Source organism: Exophiala dermatitidis (assembly GCF_000230625.1).
Source record: "Exophiala dermatitidis NIH/UT8656 unplaced genomic scaffold supercont1.3, whole genome shotgun sequence".
In the NCBI taxonomy this organism is placed as follows: Eukaryota; Fungi; Ascomycota; class Eurotiomycetes; order Chaetothyriales; family Herpotrichiellaceae; genus Exophiala; species Exophiala dermatitidis.
The window spans coordinates 353,134-369,806 of NW_008751648.1; the positions used below are offsets into that span (position 1 = coordinate 353,134).

At 52.7% G+C, this 16,673-nt stretch overlaps 4 protein-coding genes across 4 annotated transcripts; 2 read left to right on the forward strand and 2 right to left on the reverse strand.

Moving 5' to 3' along the window:
- Positions 1–180: 180 nt before the first annotated feature.
- On the forward strand, positions 181–5,086 carry HMPREF1120_03127 (ABC transporter; the record flags this gene model as incomplete). Its single annotated transcript, XM_009157181.1, has 2 exons — positions 181–305; positions 355–5,086. The coding sequence occupies 2 exons, from the start codon at positions 181–183 to the stop codon at positions 5,084–5,086; spliced, it is 4,857 nt and encodes a 1,618-aa protein (XP_009155429.1).
- Positions 5,087–6,174: 1,088 nt separating this feature from the next.
- HMPREF1120_03128 (ABC drug exporter AtrF) lies at positions 6,175–10,662 on the forward strand (the record flags this gene model as incomplete). Its single annotated transcript, XM_009157182.1, has 1 exon — positions 6,175–10,662. One exon carries the CDS (start codon positions 6,175–6,177, stop codon positions 10,660–10,662), a length of 4,488 nt encoding a protein of 1,495 aa, XP_009155430.1.
- An 850-nt stretch (positions 10,663–11,512) lies between these two features.
- Positions 11,513–13,234, reverse strand: HMPREF1120_03129 (uncharacterized protein; the record flags this gene model as incomplete). Its single annotated transcript, XM_009157183.1, has 3 exons — positions 11,513–12,424; positions 12,490–12,577; positions 12,657–13,234. 3 exons carry the CDS (start codon positions 13,232–13,234, stop codon positions 11,513–11,515), a joined length of 1,578 nt encoding a protein of 525 aa, XP_009155431.1.
- Positions 13,235–14,506: 1,272 nt separating this feature from the next.
- On the reverse strand, positions 14,507–16,402 carry HMPREF1120_03130 (aquaglyceroporin like protein; the record flags this gene model as incomplete). The annotated part of the gene is made up of 1 exon (XM_009157184.1): positions 14,507–16,402. One exon carries the CDS (start codon positions 16,400–16,402, stop codon positions 14,507–14,509), a length of 1,896 nt encoding a protein of 631 aa, XP_009155432.1.
- Positions 16,403–16,673: the final 271 nt, after the last annotated feature.

Sequence of the window (16,673 nt, forward strand, 5' to 3'; positions counted from 1 at the left end):
CCTTCGGTCCTTGTGTACATATATTGACCATGATCCTCACCTCACTCGCGACGGTCCTGTCCGTTGTACAACGAAAGCCTGTCGTTGACTTCGAGCACTGGGTCTATTGTCTATGAAATCCAGACTGTGGCAGCCCAACAAGTACTGTCCTGCCGTCCTTCCATAGCGGTTTCCGGCAGGATGGCGCTCTTCGCGCGCCAGATCTTGACCTTGATCCTCAAGAATCTACTGGTCGTCTTTGTCCGTCACCCGCTTTCCACCACCATCCGAGCGTTTGTTTTACCTGTTGTATTCGTTGGCTTTCTGTACGTTTACCTCGACTTATATCGACCCCAGGGCTTCTGACGACTATAGGTCTTACGCGCGGTTTCTGTTCATTCCGCCGTCAGTGTACGGTCTAGGGAAGGCCACTCCCGTCCGAAGTCTTCCCGATGCCCTTGGCCTTGTATCCGGAGGCAGGGACAAGCTGGTCTTTGTCAATAACGGATTCTCTGGGGGCGCGATAGAATCGGTCATTAACCGAGTTGCTAATGAGACGGGCTCTTTCGGTGGGCACATCGAAATCTTGAACGAGGAGCAGGACCTGTTGGATGTGTGTAGAAATTCCATCAGAGGAACGTCTACATGCATTGCTGCCGCCGTTTTCTATGCATCCCCGACCGAAGGAGAAGGCGGGCGTTGGAATTATTCTATTCGAGCCGACGGCGGCCTGCAGAGCAAGATTGTGGTTGATTCTACCAAGAACGATGTCGAAATCTACATTCTCCCATTTCAACATGCCATTGATCGCGCCATCTCGGATATCGAAGCTGCCAATAGCTCTGCCAATACTATCCCAGCGCGCGTGGAAGAATACTCCTACACCTCCGAGACAAAAGAGGAACGACTGACTCGCATTCGAACGAGATACATGGGTGGTATCATTGACATTCTGGCTGTTGCGTTCTTCATCGGAGTATCTGAGGTCACCTACCAGCTCACAGGCCTGGTCGCTGCTGAGAGGGAACAGGGTATGGCACAGCTACTTGACTGCATGATGCCCAATCCAAAGAGATGGCAGCCTCAAATGGCAAGGGTGGTGGCCAACCACCTTGCTTTTGATATCCTTTACGGGCCCAGCTGGATTGTGATGGGCATCATCCTCTCCGTGGGAGTATTCAGCAAGACTTCCGCCGCGATAGTAATCATCTTCAATATCCTGTCCGGTCTGGCAATGTCCTCATTCTCGATTCTTGGGGCAGCTTTCTTCAAAAAGGCCCAACTCTCCGGCATCACCTCAGTTGTTGTGAGTTTGCTCCTTGCCATCATCGCCCAAGTCGCGAGCAAGGCTGGGACGGCGTCTGTGGCCATACTATCTATTCTATTCCCACCCATGAACTACGTCTATTTTACCATCTTCATGGCTCGCTGGGAGAGGCAGAATCGTGGTACAAACCTTGTGGAAAAGGCCCCAGAAAACACATCGTCCTTGCCAGGCATCGCCTTGTGGATCTTCTCCATCGTCCAAATAGTTGTCTTTCCAATTCTTGGTGCATATATAGAGCGAAAGCTGTATGGCACCGGCTCGAAGAACCGCAACATTACTACCTCGGACTCAATGACTGCAATCTCTCTGGTCAGATTTACCAAGGAGTTCCGACCTTCATTTCTTGCAAAATGTCGTGGTTTCTTCACCAGAAAACAACCGAGTGCTGTTCTTGCTGTGAATGATCTCAGCCTGGATACTATCAGGGGCGAAATTCTGGTCCTGCTCGGAGCAAACGGCAGTGGCAAGTCAGCCACATTAGATGCAATTGCTGGACTCAATTCGATAACGTCGGGCGAAATCACCATCAACTATCCAGACACCAACACTGGTTTGGGCGTCTGTCCCCAAAAGAACGTTCTCTGGGACGACCTTACAGTGGAGGAACATGTCCGGATATTTGATAGAGTCAAGAGCAAACAGCCAGCTAATTCGGACGAAAATACGCAGTTGCTCACATCATGTGATATCATTTCCAAGGCGAAAGCGCAATCCAAGACGCTGTCAGGAGGTCAGAAGCGGAAGTTGCAGCTAGCCATGATGTTCACCGGAGGCTCGCGAGTTTGCTGTGTAGACGAGGTTTCCACTGGTCTCGACCCGCTATCACGACGGAAGATCTGGGACATCCTCCTCGCCGAGCGTGGGGCAAGGTCAATGATTTTTACAACACACTTCCTCGACGAGGCTGAGCTCCTTGCAGACCACATCGCTATCCTCTCCCGGGGCGTGTTGAAGGCTTCCGGCACAGCAGTTGAGTTGAAGCACAAGCTGGGTTCCGGCTACAGGGTACATATCTATCACATTCCTGGAGCCAATATATCGGCGGTTTACAACGACGTTGATCATATCCGGCATAACCACCGTACCACTTACCTACTGGACAGTTCTGCCAAGACGGCGGAGTTCCTAGCACGCATCGAGCATGATGGCATCCGGGAATACCAAGTCAACGGGCCGACGGTTGAGGACGTCTTTCTAAAACTGGCCGAGGAAATGAAAGCACCGCCAGAGACTGTCACTAGTATCGACCAAACAAGGTCATTACAGAGCAGCGGCAGTATCAAGAGCAATGATGGTGTCCCCGAGAAGACTGTCAAGACGGTTCATGGCGATACGTCCCGAAATACCCCCCAACTTCTCGAGGGACACCCTATCGGTTTCTCACGCCAAGTGGCGGTACTATTCTCCAAGAGATGGGTCATTCTGCATCGAAATACCCTTCCCTACCTGGCAGCATTGCTGATCCCCATCATTGCAGCTGGCCTCGTCACGCTTTTCCTCCATGGCTTCCGAAAGGCTGGTTGTGATGCCCTTTCCACTGTGGACGTGTCTGATATTGTTTCTTTGTCAAGCGAGGTCGACTATAAACTTGTTGCAGGGCCGCGGGATCGCCTCGGACAGGATGCAATCCGCCTATTTGCCGCCTCGCTTTCTGGGAGTACCAGCAATGGTGGAGTGGAAGCCAACACCTCACAACTGCTTGAATCGCTACACCTTGTGGATACACTCGACCAGTTCAACGAATATATCAATTCTAATTATTTCCTTGTGACTCCTGGCGGCTTCTTCCTGGGCGATGACCGGTTCCCGCCCACCTTTGCCTGGCGAGGAAACGGCAACATAGCGTTTTCAGTGATCATACAAAACGCATTGGACACGATCCTGAGCAACGTGTCCATCTCCAACCAGTACCAGGCCTTTGACATCCCTTGGGCTCCGGATGCTGGCAAGGCGTTACAACTGATCACCTACTTTGGTCTCGCAATGGCGGTGTATCCGTCATTTTTTGCCCTGTATCCAACCGTCGAACGCCTCCGTAATGTCCGAGGCCTCCATTACAGCAACGGTGTCCGCTCGGCACCACTGTGGCTCGCCTATACGGCGTTCGATTTCATCATCGTCTTGGTTACTAGTGCGGTCGCTGTCATCATTTTCCGCGCCGTCTCAGATGTATGGTACCACATCGAATACCTCTTCGTGGTGTTCTTTCTGTACGGCTTGGCTTCGACCCTGTTGTCTTATGTCATTTCCCTATTCTCGAGGTCCCAGCTTGCAGCCTTCGCAATTGCAGCTGGCGGCCAGGCAGTCATGTTCTTGCTGTACTTCATCGCATACATGAGCGTTTTGACGTACTCGCCAGTCGACAAGATCGACAGCTATGTCAACATTTGTCATTTTGCAATCGCCACCATCTCCCCGGTCGCAAATTTGACCCGCGCTCTATTTGTCACACTGAATATTTTCTCGATCACGTGCAGAGATCGAGAATTTGCATCTTATGCAGGATCACTTACGCTCTTTGGGGGTCCAATCCTTTACCTAATCGTGCAGTCCTTCTTTTTGTTTGGGTTGCTTCTTTGGTGGGACTCGGGTTCGTCTCTGCGCTGGCTCAAACGCAAGCAGCAGGAGGCACAGGTGGAAGACCATGCCACTGTTGAACCTGAGCTCTCGAACGAGCTCACAAGGGTAACATCATCCCGGGATGGACTTCGAGTTCTTCATGTGACGAAGCAATTCGGCAAGAATGTAGCAGTGGACAATGTTACCTTTGGCGTACCTCACGGTGAGGTTTTCGCACTTCTAGGCCCCAACGGTGCCGGAAAGTCCGTCACGATTTCGATGATCCGCGGCGACATCAAACCCAGCCGTCGAGATGGCGATATTCTGGTGGAGAATATTTCTGTGATACAGCATCGGGCACAGGCCAGGGCTCGCCTCGGGGTTTGTCCCCAATTCGACGCCATCGACACCATGACTGTGGCGGAGCATCTTCTCTTTTATGCAAAGATCCGTGGAGTCAGCGATCCCCGCCACAATGTGGACGCGGTCATGCGCGCAGTTGGTCTGGAAGAGTATGCCGGCCGGATGGCCTCGAGATTGTCGGGGGGCAACAAGCGGAAGCTGTCCCTGGGTATTGCATTGATGGGCAATCCCAGCGTGCTTCTTCTGGATGAGCCGTCTTCAGCCATGGACGTCGCGAGCAAGCGAGTCATGTGGCGCACCTTGGAATCCGTTGTTCCAGGTCGGTCGCTTGTGCTCACGACTCATTCCATGGAGGAAGCGGATGCACTGGCAACGCGAGCCGGTATCATGGCAGGAAGGATGTTGGCCTTGGGTACCACCGAATACCTGCGGCGGAAGCATGGCGATGCGTATTATGTCCACCTCGTGCATCGGCAAGCACCACATGCGACAGAGGAAGACATGGCACGTATCCGCGAATGGATTCTCACCAACTTTCCCGCCACACGGATCGAGGGCAAAGCGTACGCAGGTCAGATGCGCTTCTCGGTCCCATCAACGGGACAGAGCGCGAGTAAAGAAACGGGCAGCCAGGGGTCGAGCATATCCACCCTGTTCCAAGCTCTGGAAAGGGACAAGAGCGAACTCGGTATTCAGTACTACAGCGTCAGTCGGGCGACTTTGGACCAAGTTTTCCTCAACATCGTCGGCAAGCACCACGTCGAAGAGGAAGGAGCTGCAGCGCCGTCACCACCACGGTCCAGATCCAGCAACAAAGGCATATTCAGTCGCATTGGCTTGCACAAGCGGGCGGCATGAAATATTGACGCATGCCTGTCGTATGGAAGATAGTAGAGTGCGAGCGCAACATACAAGCAAACAGTGGTATCTGGACAAAGTATGTGGAACATATATGCTTTCATCAAGCCCTTCCCCGTACGAGCCAAGGAGTCATACGGAGTCATATTGGTCAGCACTGCCAGTGGTGCGGGTGTAGTGTAAGGTGGGCTCCACGGCTTCCTGGAGACCATCGGAGATACCACAAGGACAGGGCGCAAGTCCGTTGCTGAGAATAGCGCCAACCTGAAATTATTAATTCAATGCGGGTCACTCAAGAGTCCGCCGAAGACAAGCGCCTGTCACTGGCCTCTCGTGGTGGATGGTGCGTGGCACCGACTCCACGGGGACGGCGTATTCATGCCCTAAGCGGCAACCGGCAAACCTCCTTTCTCGCACCAAATCTCGGGCCAATGTACAATGTACAGTAGAGAAGCACGCGGCTCAAGCGAAGAGATAGGCCCAGAAAACCGTACACCATCGTCGATCTCTGGGAGTCATCTTTCTTTTATGAACAGGGGGTCCGTGTGTCAGTATGCACGTTCGTCGATAGCAGCCGCGAACACGACCGCTGAGATCCTTGAAGGAGTTATGGGCAGAAACGAGTATTCATGGTGGAGCTCGTCCATTGTACAATGGGTGTCAGTGGGCCACAGAAAGCGGATGCCCCATAAGACGGCTACGGCTCTGACTCACTTGGCGCCAGATGTCGCGGAACTATCTTGTACCAGTGTGAGCAAGAAGCCCATACATCAATCGGCTGTTGTTATTATTACGAGGAACAGGCGATGCGCATCCACCGAGTGGGCTTCTGGCCCATTCCCGAAACCCACCACTGGCATCGGCTAATAAAACAACAAAATCTGCGTCTTTCTCTTTTCGAATTCTGGTTTCATGTGTTCGACTGCCGCTATATACAGGCGCTTTCCTCTGCTTCCTACCAAAGCTTCAGTGCTGGACAAGGTTCCTGGCCTTGCACGAGGGAATAGTTTGCCGGCGCGGAGGGCCGCTGCATTGCGGAGTTTAGCCGACAAAGGGTCGGCAACCTTTGGGGCTCGGAGCTTAAAACAATGGCCGAGGCTGGCTCTCAGGGCACAGGGTCGGGCCAGCAACAACCTGGTACTCTATTCCACGATCTGGTCACGGCAGAGCCTCAGCCCTCTACCGGGGGCGCTCAACATGATGTTGTGACAGAAACGGAGGCTCCGGGGCCTGAAAAGCGCTATGAACGAATTCATACGTCGACGGAGTCGCATGGGCTTGATCGCACAGTGTCCGGTGTGGACGTCGAACGGGCGGAGAGGGACTTTGCGGAGCTAAGTCGGGAACTGAGTTCTATCAGTCGTCGCATGTCACGGACACAGTCGAGAGGTTCGACTACTAAGACCCGAGATATCGAGAAGGCGATCAGTGCCTCCGACGACTCCGACGAAACCTTCAATTTGGAAGCCACTCTGCGCGGCAACAGGGAAGCCGATGCCGCTGCTGGTATCAAGTCGAAGTACATTGGCGTCATTTGGGAAAATCTTACCGTTCGTGGCATCGGCGGTGTCAAGAACATAGTCAAGGTGTTCCCAGACGCCTTTGTCGATTTCTTCAATGTGCCGGGGACGATCATGAGCATTTTTGGACTTCGCAAAAAGGGAGCCGAGTTCAACATCCTGCAGAATTTCCGTGGTGTTGCGAAACCCGGTGAAATGGTCCTGGTTCTTGGACGGCCCGGGAGCGGCTGCACGACGTTTCTCAAAGTCATGGCCAACCAGCGATACGGTTATACCGGCGTAGACGGAGAGGTACTATACGGGCCCTTTGATGCTGCAACATTCGCGAAGCGGTACCGGGGTGAAGCTGTGTACAACCAGGAAGACGACGTCCACCACCCCACCCTCACCGTGGGTCAGACGCTGGGGTTTGCACTGGACACCAAGACACCTGGACACCGTCCGGCTGGTATGAGCAAGGGCGAATTCAAGGACAGAGTGATTGACCTGTTGCTGAAAATGTTCAATATCGAACACACGAGAAACACCATTGTTGGCAATCCATTCGTGCGAGGTGTCTCCGGCGGAGAACGGAAAAGAGTTTCGATCGCCGAAATGATGATCACCAGAGCCACAGTGTGCGCTTGGGACAACAGCACGCGTGGGCTCGACGCATCGACGGCGCTCGACTATGCAAAATCGCTCCGCATCATGACCAACATCTACCAGACAACCACGTTCGTCTCATTGTATCAGGCATCCGAGAATATTTACAAGCAGTTTGACAAGGTGATGGTGATCGACCACGGCAGACAAGTCTTCTTCGGCCCTGCAAAGGAAGCCAGAGCGTACTTTGAAGGGTTGGGTTTTCTGGAGAAGCCTCGTCAGACGACGCCCGATTATCTGACCGGATGCACTGATGAATTCGAGCGAGAGTACAAGCCGGGCCGGGGACCGGAAAATGCTCCCTCGACGCCGGATTCATTTGTGGAAGCGTTCAACAATTCCGTCTACTCGCAAAAGCTCGCGGAGGAGATGAACGCATACAGGGAAACCATACGAGAAGAAAAACAGATCTACGATGACTTTGTCGCGGCCCATCAACAGGCCAAGCGGAAGCACACGCCCAAGAACTCGGTCTACTCTGTTCCGTTCTACTTGCAGGTCTGGGCTCTGATGAAGCGGCAATATCTGATCAAATGGCAAGATAAATTCTCTCTGGTTGTATCATGGATTACCTCGATCGTAATTGGCATCGTTATCGGTACCGTGTGGTTGAACCAGCCCAAGACATCTGCTGGTGCATTCACCCGTGGCGGTGTGCTGTTCTTGTCTTTGCTGTTCAACGCATTCCAGGCCTTTTCGGAATTGGCATCTACAATGATGGGTCGTCCAATCGTGAACAAGCATCGCGCATACACATTTCATCGACCCGGAGCGTTGTGGTTAGCACAGATCTTGGTGGATGTCGCTTTCGCTTCGGCCCAGATCTTCGTTTTCAGTGTTATTGTCTACTTCATGACGGGACTGGTTCGAACGCCGGGGGCCTTCTTCACGTTTGTGCTTATCATCATCACAGGCTATTTGTCAATGACTTTGTTCTTCCGGACGATTGGGTGCTTGTGTCCTGACTTCGACTATGCGATCAAATTTGCCGCCGTCATCATCACCCTGTTCGTCATTACCTCGGGATACATTATCCAGTACCAGAGCCAGCAGGTGTGGTTACGATGGATCTTCTACATCAATGCTCTGGGATTGGGGTTTGCGGCCATGATGATGAATGAGTTCAAGCGGTTGACCATGCGTTGCACAGCCGAATCGCTTATCCCATCGGGGCCGGGCTACAATAACATCCAGCATCAAGTGTGCACTTTGCCGGGTTCCGAGGCTGGATCTTCCCAAGTGTCTGGCAGCGCCTACGTCAAACTGGGATTCTCGTACAACCCGTCCGACCTGTGGCGCAACTTTGGACTAATCATCGTCTTGATCGTCTTCTTCCTGATCACCAATGTGGTTCTGGGTGAGGCGGTCAAGTATGGAGCGGGTGGTCGTACCGTGACCTATTTCGCCAAGGAGAACAAAGAACGAAAAGCCCTGAACGAAAAGCTCCAGGAACGGAGACAACGGAGACAATTGAAGCAGGATGCCGAAGACAGCTCGGAACTCAACATCACGTCCAAGGCCATCTTGACATGGGAGAATCTGACCTACGACGTGCCCACGCCAGCCGGCCAACTTCGACTTCTCAAGGACGTCTTTGGCTACGTCAAGCCGGGACAGTTGACAGCGCTGATGGGCGCCAGTGGAGCTGGAAAGACGACGCTTCTCGACGTGCTGGCAGCACGAAAGAACATCGGCGTGGTTGGCGGTGACATCTTGGTTGACGGCAAAAAGCCAGGCCGGGGGTTCCAACGAGGCACGTCGTATGCCGAACAACTCGATGTGCATGAATCCACACAGACAGTGCGAGAGGCACTACGATTCAGCGCCGACCTTCGTCAACCTTACGAAGTACCCCGCGAGCAAAAGTATTCGTACGTCGAAGAGATTTTGTGTCTACTCGAACTGGAAAACCTAGCCGACGCCATTATCGGCACGCCCGAGACGGGACTGTCGGTGGAAGAACGGAAGCGAGTGACGATTGGAGTGGAATTGGCCGCGAAGCCTGAACTGCTCTTATTTCTCGACGAGCCCACGTCCGGTTTGGACTCGCAATCGGCATTCAACATTGTGCGCTTCCTGCGCAAACTGGCGGCGGCCGGCCAAGCGATTCTCTGCACGATCCATCAACCCAACAGCGCACTATTCGAGAACTTCGACCGACTGCTCTTGCTCCAAAAGGGCGGCGAGACCGTCTACTTCGGCGAGATCGGCAAGGACGCATCCGTGCTGCTCAGCTACTTCCACAAGCACGGGGCCGACTGTCCTTCGGACGCCAATCCCGCAGAATGGATGCTGGACGCCATCGGGGCAGGCATTGCGCCTCGCATGGGCGACCGCGACTGGGGCGATATCTGGCGGGAGAGCGAAGAATTAGCAGCGGTCAAGGCCGAAATCATCGAGATGAAGACGACACGCCAACGCGAAGTGGCCAACGAGCCACCCCTGAATGACCGCGAATACGCATCTCCACTATGGCATCAGATCAAAGTGGTCTCGTGGCGAACACATCTGGCGTTCTGGCGATCTCCGAACTATGGCTTCACGCGGTTCTTCAACCACGTCGCACTTGCAATCTTGTCCGGTCTGGCCTTCTTACAACTCGACGACAGCCGCTCGAGTCTGCAGTACCGCGTCTTTGTGATTTTCCAAGTCACCGTGGTCCCCGCATTGATCCTGGCGCAAGTGGAGCCCATGTACGATTTCTCCAGGCTCATCTTCTACCGCGAGTCCGCGGCCAAAGCGTATCGACAATTTCCCTTTGCATTAGCCATGGTGTTGGGCGAAATGCCGTACAACATTCTCTGTGCAGTCGGGTTCTTCTTACCACTTTACTACCTACCCGGATTCAACAGCTCGTCTTCGCGCGCCGGATACCAGTTCCTCATGGTCTTGATCACCGAACTCTTCTCGGTGACCTTGGGCCAAATGATCGCCGCCCTGACTCCATCGAGCTTCATCGCCAGTCTAATCAATCCGTTCTTGGTCGTCGTGTTATCCTTGTTCTGTGGTGTCACCATTCCCAAACCCCAGATGCCGCGCTTCTGGCGCGCCTGGCTGTACGAACTCGACCCATTCACAAGGCTTGTTTCGGGAATGGTCGTCACCGAACTCCATGGTTTGCCTGTCCATTGCAAGCCGCGCGAACTCAATTCGTTCCCTGCCCCTGCCGGCCAGAACTGTGGTGATTATATGGCTGAATTCTTCAGTAATGGCGGCGCAGGGTATATCGCCGACAATGCCACTGATATCTGTCGCTACTGCGCTTACAAGGTCGGCGACCAGTTCTACAAGCCCCTCGAGTTGAGCTTCTCCCATCACTGGCGCGACCTAGGCATCTTCGCCGCCTTCATTGGGAGTAATTTGATTCTCTTGTTTTTGGGATCCAGGTATTTGAATTTCAATAGGCGATAAAGTTGCCGCAAAAAAGCAAAGAAGTACATAGGGAATCTGGACAAAAGAAATCAAAAGCAAGAATGCGGGGCCGCCTACACACCACTTACTGTCCTTGGAAGAAAACAAACATCAACCAAGGAACTTGAATTGGCTGGGTTTGGAGTTGAACTTGATATTTACATTTGGCACTGTGCTGCCTAGTCACATATACCTGAATATCTAGAGATATATGTATATAATAATCGTCTTCAACACCTACCTTTACTCCTACGGTCATCGTTATTATTCTTGTTGTTGTGGTAGACTTGTAAGTCATAGTTACAGTCACAGTCACAGTTGCAGTTGCAGATATGGATTTATTATGACATGATTTTGTTGGATCCAAGACAAAAAGTCGTGCAACCGAATCACCAGACCGAAAGACCGGCACAAAGACACTGGACCAATGGTAACACCCCCTAAACATTAGGTACATTATTCCAATATCATTCATTCATTAATGAGACCCTTGACCCTTGATATAGTAGGGTAGCAAGGGATACCTAGTAACACAGCCTGCCGGCCAGCTGGAGATATACTGTAGCTGGCCAAAATTCAAGTAGAAGGGGGAAAATCAAGAGAATCCATATTACTAAAGACAAAAACAAAACGGCACGGTGACCCGCGGAATCGAGTTTTGAGGTTCAGAATATAGGGTACTGCCGCCCTGATTGAGGGAACTCAACCACTGGTTGGTGTATCATGTGCAGCAGCAGCGTGCGGGCCGGGTCATGTTCGTAAAGGAGATAGAGCCACTCCATCCTAGAGGACCGAAGTCAGCCGAGGAATTTCTGATTTTTTGTCCTCGTCTGCTTTGGGCCCGTCGGCATCAGTTGACAGCAGTAGATCCCTTTTTACCGCCTAGGACACCAGTGGCCGCTGTTGCAGACGTAAGTGGTGGTGGACTCGCGCCATTTCCAGCAGTACCAGTATGAAGCGATAGACGTCTTGTGGTGGGAGTAATTCTGTGCCAGTTCCAGTTGGATCGTGGCGATTTCGCCGGCGTTGCCGTTCCCACCGCCGCCGCTTGCTGATACTCTGCTTCAGCATCGAGGACGACCTTCTGGTTCTTGGTGAGGACAATTCCCTCATGTAGCACAAACCGGCCGTTGAGAAGGTAGAAGCCCGGGAACAGCAAGAGTTTGTTGTCGTGCGGAGCTGGACGAGGCGGTCCGTATTCATCCAGATGGCCCCATGGCCAATCCAGATCTGCCTGTTCCACCTCGCCATCCTCGTGGCAAGTGACCACCCGTACCTCAGCGTCGGAGTATTGTATCTCCTGCCACAGCTTTGCCGCCGCAATGAAGAAGGCTTCAAGTTTCTTTCGAAGCGAAAACCCCTTGTCACCAGCGGCCGTGGTGTCATTACTGCACAGCAACAACAACCTGGGGACAACCACATCAAGTGCGCTCAAGCTTCGCTGCTCAATGATTGCAGTATACTCGTCCCGTGTCTTGTTCGACAACAGAAGTGAACGCATTAATACCACCTTTTTCGGATCTGCGTCGAGATGGTCGCCTAGGATATACTGCAGCGCCGCACATGATTCGATCGAGTCGGGTAAGTAACAAGGTTTGAAGACCTGCTTGGTCAACTCGCTTGAAATGATGTGCATCGCCAGCGCCACACGGACAAGCTTAGCTGGTCTTGTGTTGCTAAGAAGAATCTCGAACGGGAAAAATTGGCGTTGCAGCTTGATTGGTACAATCTGCTTGATCCGACTGCTCCAAGCGTCGCGATCCTGCTGGGTTATCGGTCTAATTAGAATAATGTGCTCGTGGGGGTTAGCACTGCAAGCGAACATACCTTGAGCAAATCTGGAGTCAGGTCTTCAAGCAAGCTAGGACAGACAGTCTTCCAGAGATCCTTGAAGAGATTCTCTATCCTCGAGACCCTGTTGGATGGACCTTCAGCTCAAGCAACCACGTATTGGATTTATCTCGGAAGGGGATCAAGAAGATGGGAATGCTTACAGTCCAAGCTGGTCAAGCGGCGTCATATGGGAGCTGTATTGCTTCCATTGTGCCAACTCGGCGGTGGCCACGTCAAGTCTGCTCCTCGTGAGTCGAATGTCGTGGTCAGCATCGGACAGTTGCTTCTTGACTAGGTCTCCCTGCCGTCTGGACTCAGTTATCTCAGCTTGTAGCTCGTTTACCTCGAGAATGTGTTGATTGATCATCGACTCTTTCAGTTGTGCGAATTCTTTGAGCCATTCCTCATGCCTGGTCTCAAAATCACTCAAGTAGGTTTTATTGCGAGCCAGGAGGGTTTTGATCTCGTCTTCCTTTTCCGCAAGCTGAACCTTCCTTATCTCATTCTTCCGCACAGCCTCGTCACGCTCCTGAATGACTTTGTCGATGTCCACAAATTGAGAGGCATAGTCGTGTGCCGCGCTGATGTGTGTCAGAAGAGTGTGCATCGAAAACCTGGTAGTTTCCTGGTCATTGCTCTCCTGACGCAGTGCCGAAGTCCCAGTGCTTGAGCTTGGCGAGACTGGGCCGCCGCTGCTAGGGGCGTCCGGAGATGTCGGTACTGTTGACGAAAAAGACATGATCTCACTCAACAGCACTCTCCAAATAGTGCTGGAGTACTCAACTGTGGGTTAGCTCAGTTGGTCGGTTTATGTTAGCAGGACGTTGGGGTCCAGAGGGAGGTCCCATTGTCTTGTAAGGGGACAGAAGGGGGCCGGAGCCCCTCATACTGAGAGCCGCGTGAGGCTGAAAATCCTCAATAGCTCAGTCTTCATGCATCATGGCCGCTCTTGAGAGATGAGTAGCAGCAAAGCATTCGCCAAGAAAGGGACTTTGAAGCGCGCTTCTGTTGCTGTCCTTTGTCCGATCGCGTGAGTTGCTGATGCTTCATCCTGGACAGTCTCAAACATGTGGCCGGAGTCGATTGGCCGGTGGTTGTTCGAACAGGAAATTACCGAAGCCTTGAAAGGAGCTGCAACCACAATTCGGTGATGGAGCACATCCTTGTAGGTACAGACGCTCGAACATTTCTAGTGGCACAACATTGTGGAGGCGGTAGTCAGTGGTTGCTTTTTTTTGAGGCCGATTTCCACATGATTATTCGCGACCCGACCGTATCCGGGCCTCGGAGCACATGCACCGTAAGACATACGTTTCTGTTCTCGGCAAGATCGACAGGAAAAGGATCTTAGCGTTCGTGCCGCGAATGAATATACAGCCCGAAGCCCGTGACCAGTGAGAGAAGAGAAAGAAAGTCTGCCATGTGTGGGCGGGAGAATCGCGCAAGCGTAACAAAGAGTAACCGATCTTTACATGGCGGTAGCTGGAAAACAGCTTCCCATGGAAACCTACCGACCTCATCCACGGCCAACGCATCGGCGGCTCTGCTCAGCAGGGATTGTACTAAGAGGCACGTGTCAGCGATCCATGGTCTTACACGGTTTACCTTTTGTGTTTAACCAAAAGGAAGCGTCCTGATCGAGGCAACCGTGGAAATCGAGGCGGGAAGCGAGTCCATTCCTCGCTCGCGAAAATGGCCCAGGCTTAGGAACCACGAACTGCCGTACTCCCGAGATCAATCAAGTTGTTGCGCTGCTGGCACCTCCAGAGTCGCCAATGCGGCCAGCTGGAATATTCCTACAAAAGTTCTCCAGCCAAGCGTGCAATGCATGTCACTGGTTCATTGGTCCTGGAGGCCGGAACTAAGACTAGTACTGGCATCTTTCATGCAGGATATGGGAAGACCGGATCAACACCGCTGGTGGGATATGGCGTTAGTAAGTAGTCATTAGCAGTGTTCCAGCATAATGAATCGATTCTTGACACAACAATATCCAGTATTCATGGGGACGTCAGGCAATCTGCTCGATCTCCTTGTTCATGGCGTTGATGGCGTCTTTACCCCTGCCCATCTTTGACTTCATTCTTATCTCGTTCCATGAATGGATGCGCTCCCTCAACTCGCCCGAGGGATAGTTGATGGGTGACTCTCCGCCGTTGAATATGAAAACGTCGTAGATCAAGGCTCCCGTGATACCTCCGCTCAAGGTGCCTAGCCAAGGTCCCCAGATCCACCACCAATTATGCAAGGTGAAGACTTCGGTCCCAAACCCAGCTGCCCATGTTATGAGTCTGGGGCCAAAATCTCGTGCTGGATTGAGACAGGTTCCGGTGTTGTAGGAGAAGGCCATGCACAGGGCTGTTATCAGAAGTCCTATAATGAATGCGTGCATACCGGCCCCTGGTGGGGCGTTACTATCGTCTCCCAGGGCGAGAACAGAACCCGCCAGGATTCCTGTGGCTGCAAACTCAGTGAAAAAGGCAGAGGCATTGCTCAGCCCATCACGAGGCTTTGTCCAGAAGGCCGGCCCGGCACGGCTTTTGTCTGCAGCCGCGTAGTCTTCGATGGCGTCTTTGTATAATCCGTACACAATCCCCGAGGCTGTAATAGCGCCCATCATTTGTGCGACGATATATTGCCAGCACAAAGACCACGGGAAGCCACGGAAGATAGACAGCAGTATTGACAAGGCCGGGTTGAGATGGGCACCAGAAATCCCACCCGCGATGTAGATTCCAATCATGACTCCAAAACCCCAAGACAAATATGCGCTCAGCAAGTTTCCATAGTCGTCCTCAGAGGTCATGTGTACGATGCTACCACACAGACCGATAATCATAAGCACCAACGTACCCAGATATTCTGCCAATGGTTGCCGGAATCTCTGCCGTATCGGTCCCCACCAATTGAAGTAGTCCGGATCCTTTGGCTCTTCGTTCTGAGAATGTTGAGGTTCGAGCTCGTCCTTTTGATACTCCTCCCAGTCAATGTTCGGGGTGCCATATCGTAGATCGCTCACATTATCTGCGGTATCTGCTATGGCTTGCATGCGTCTTCTGGCCGAATCAATCTCGACCTCACTGGTCACCTGGCCCACCGGCGGCTCGTGTTCTTGCCCAAAATCCTGCACGGTTGAGCCTGTTGTTTGCCGTTGCAAGACCGCACCACCAGTTGCGCGCTCATCTTGTGTTCGATCGTGACTCGACGCGAGATGGGCCTTGTCCTGGTCGCGTGCACTGATGTGCTGGGCTTCAAGTTCCTGGCCTTGGCGGGAAGGTCCAGTGCTGACAGCACCTTCAGGCTGAAAAGGTTCACGGGGAGGTACATCTTCAGGCTGGTAAGTGGAGGCACGAGCGGTTGTGGCTCGTCTCAAAAGGTCCTGCTCACGAGCAGGTCTGTGAGCATGCCTGCTCGGGTGTTCGTGCAACTGTTCATGCTCGCTTTCGTTCCTAGAGGGCGTGTTTTCGATTTGTGGAGCAGCTTCAGTTCCTGCTGGGGCTGGAGGCTGCACTGATTGATTGGTTGGTTGACGCTCAGAATCCGGCCGTTTGGTCTGCTCCTTGCTCTTTCGCGTGCCATGACGAGGCCGGATAACAGGGCGCTTGACGCGTGGGAGAGGAGCGGCAAGTCCCCATATGGGCTTGTTGCTGGGTTCCGCATACTTTGGGTTGTAGTCCTGATATTCCTGACTAACAAAGGTTCCTTGATCTCTGCTTCTGGTATGCGACGCCTCTAGCATCGGCGAAGTCGGCTCTCGGCTTCGGATGTAGGGCAGATCCACTGCCGTCGATCGTGGTCCAGCAAGAGTGTAAGTCGCTTCTCGAGAAGGGACATTTGAGTAGTGTGTGTCGAGCGAACGGGGGTGTGACCCCATTCCGGCCAGATGAAGAGGGTCATTGTGTGCCATTCGTGTCGATGCTAACGGTTGAGGATGAATTTATGAACTGAAGGAGAATGTTGGGCGAAGTGACTTTTTCCACAGGTAGCGATATAAAAAGCTATACAGAGAACACATGCATGGCTCCTGAAGCTCTGGAAGAGACCCCAGGGTTATATAGTGAGAATAGCACACAGTAGGAATGAAATCAAATCGTGATGCCGCATTTTTCGTGCAGAGATTGATCCGGCGAATAATACAAAACTTGAAGCCATCGTCGTCTCGAGCGACTTGAAGTGGA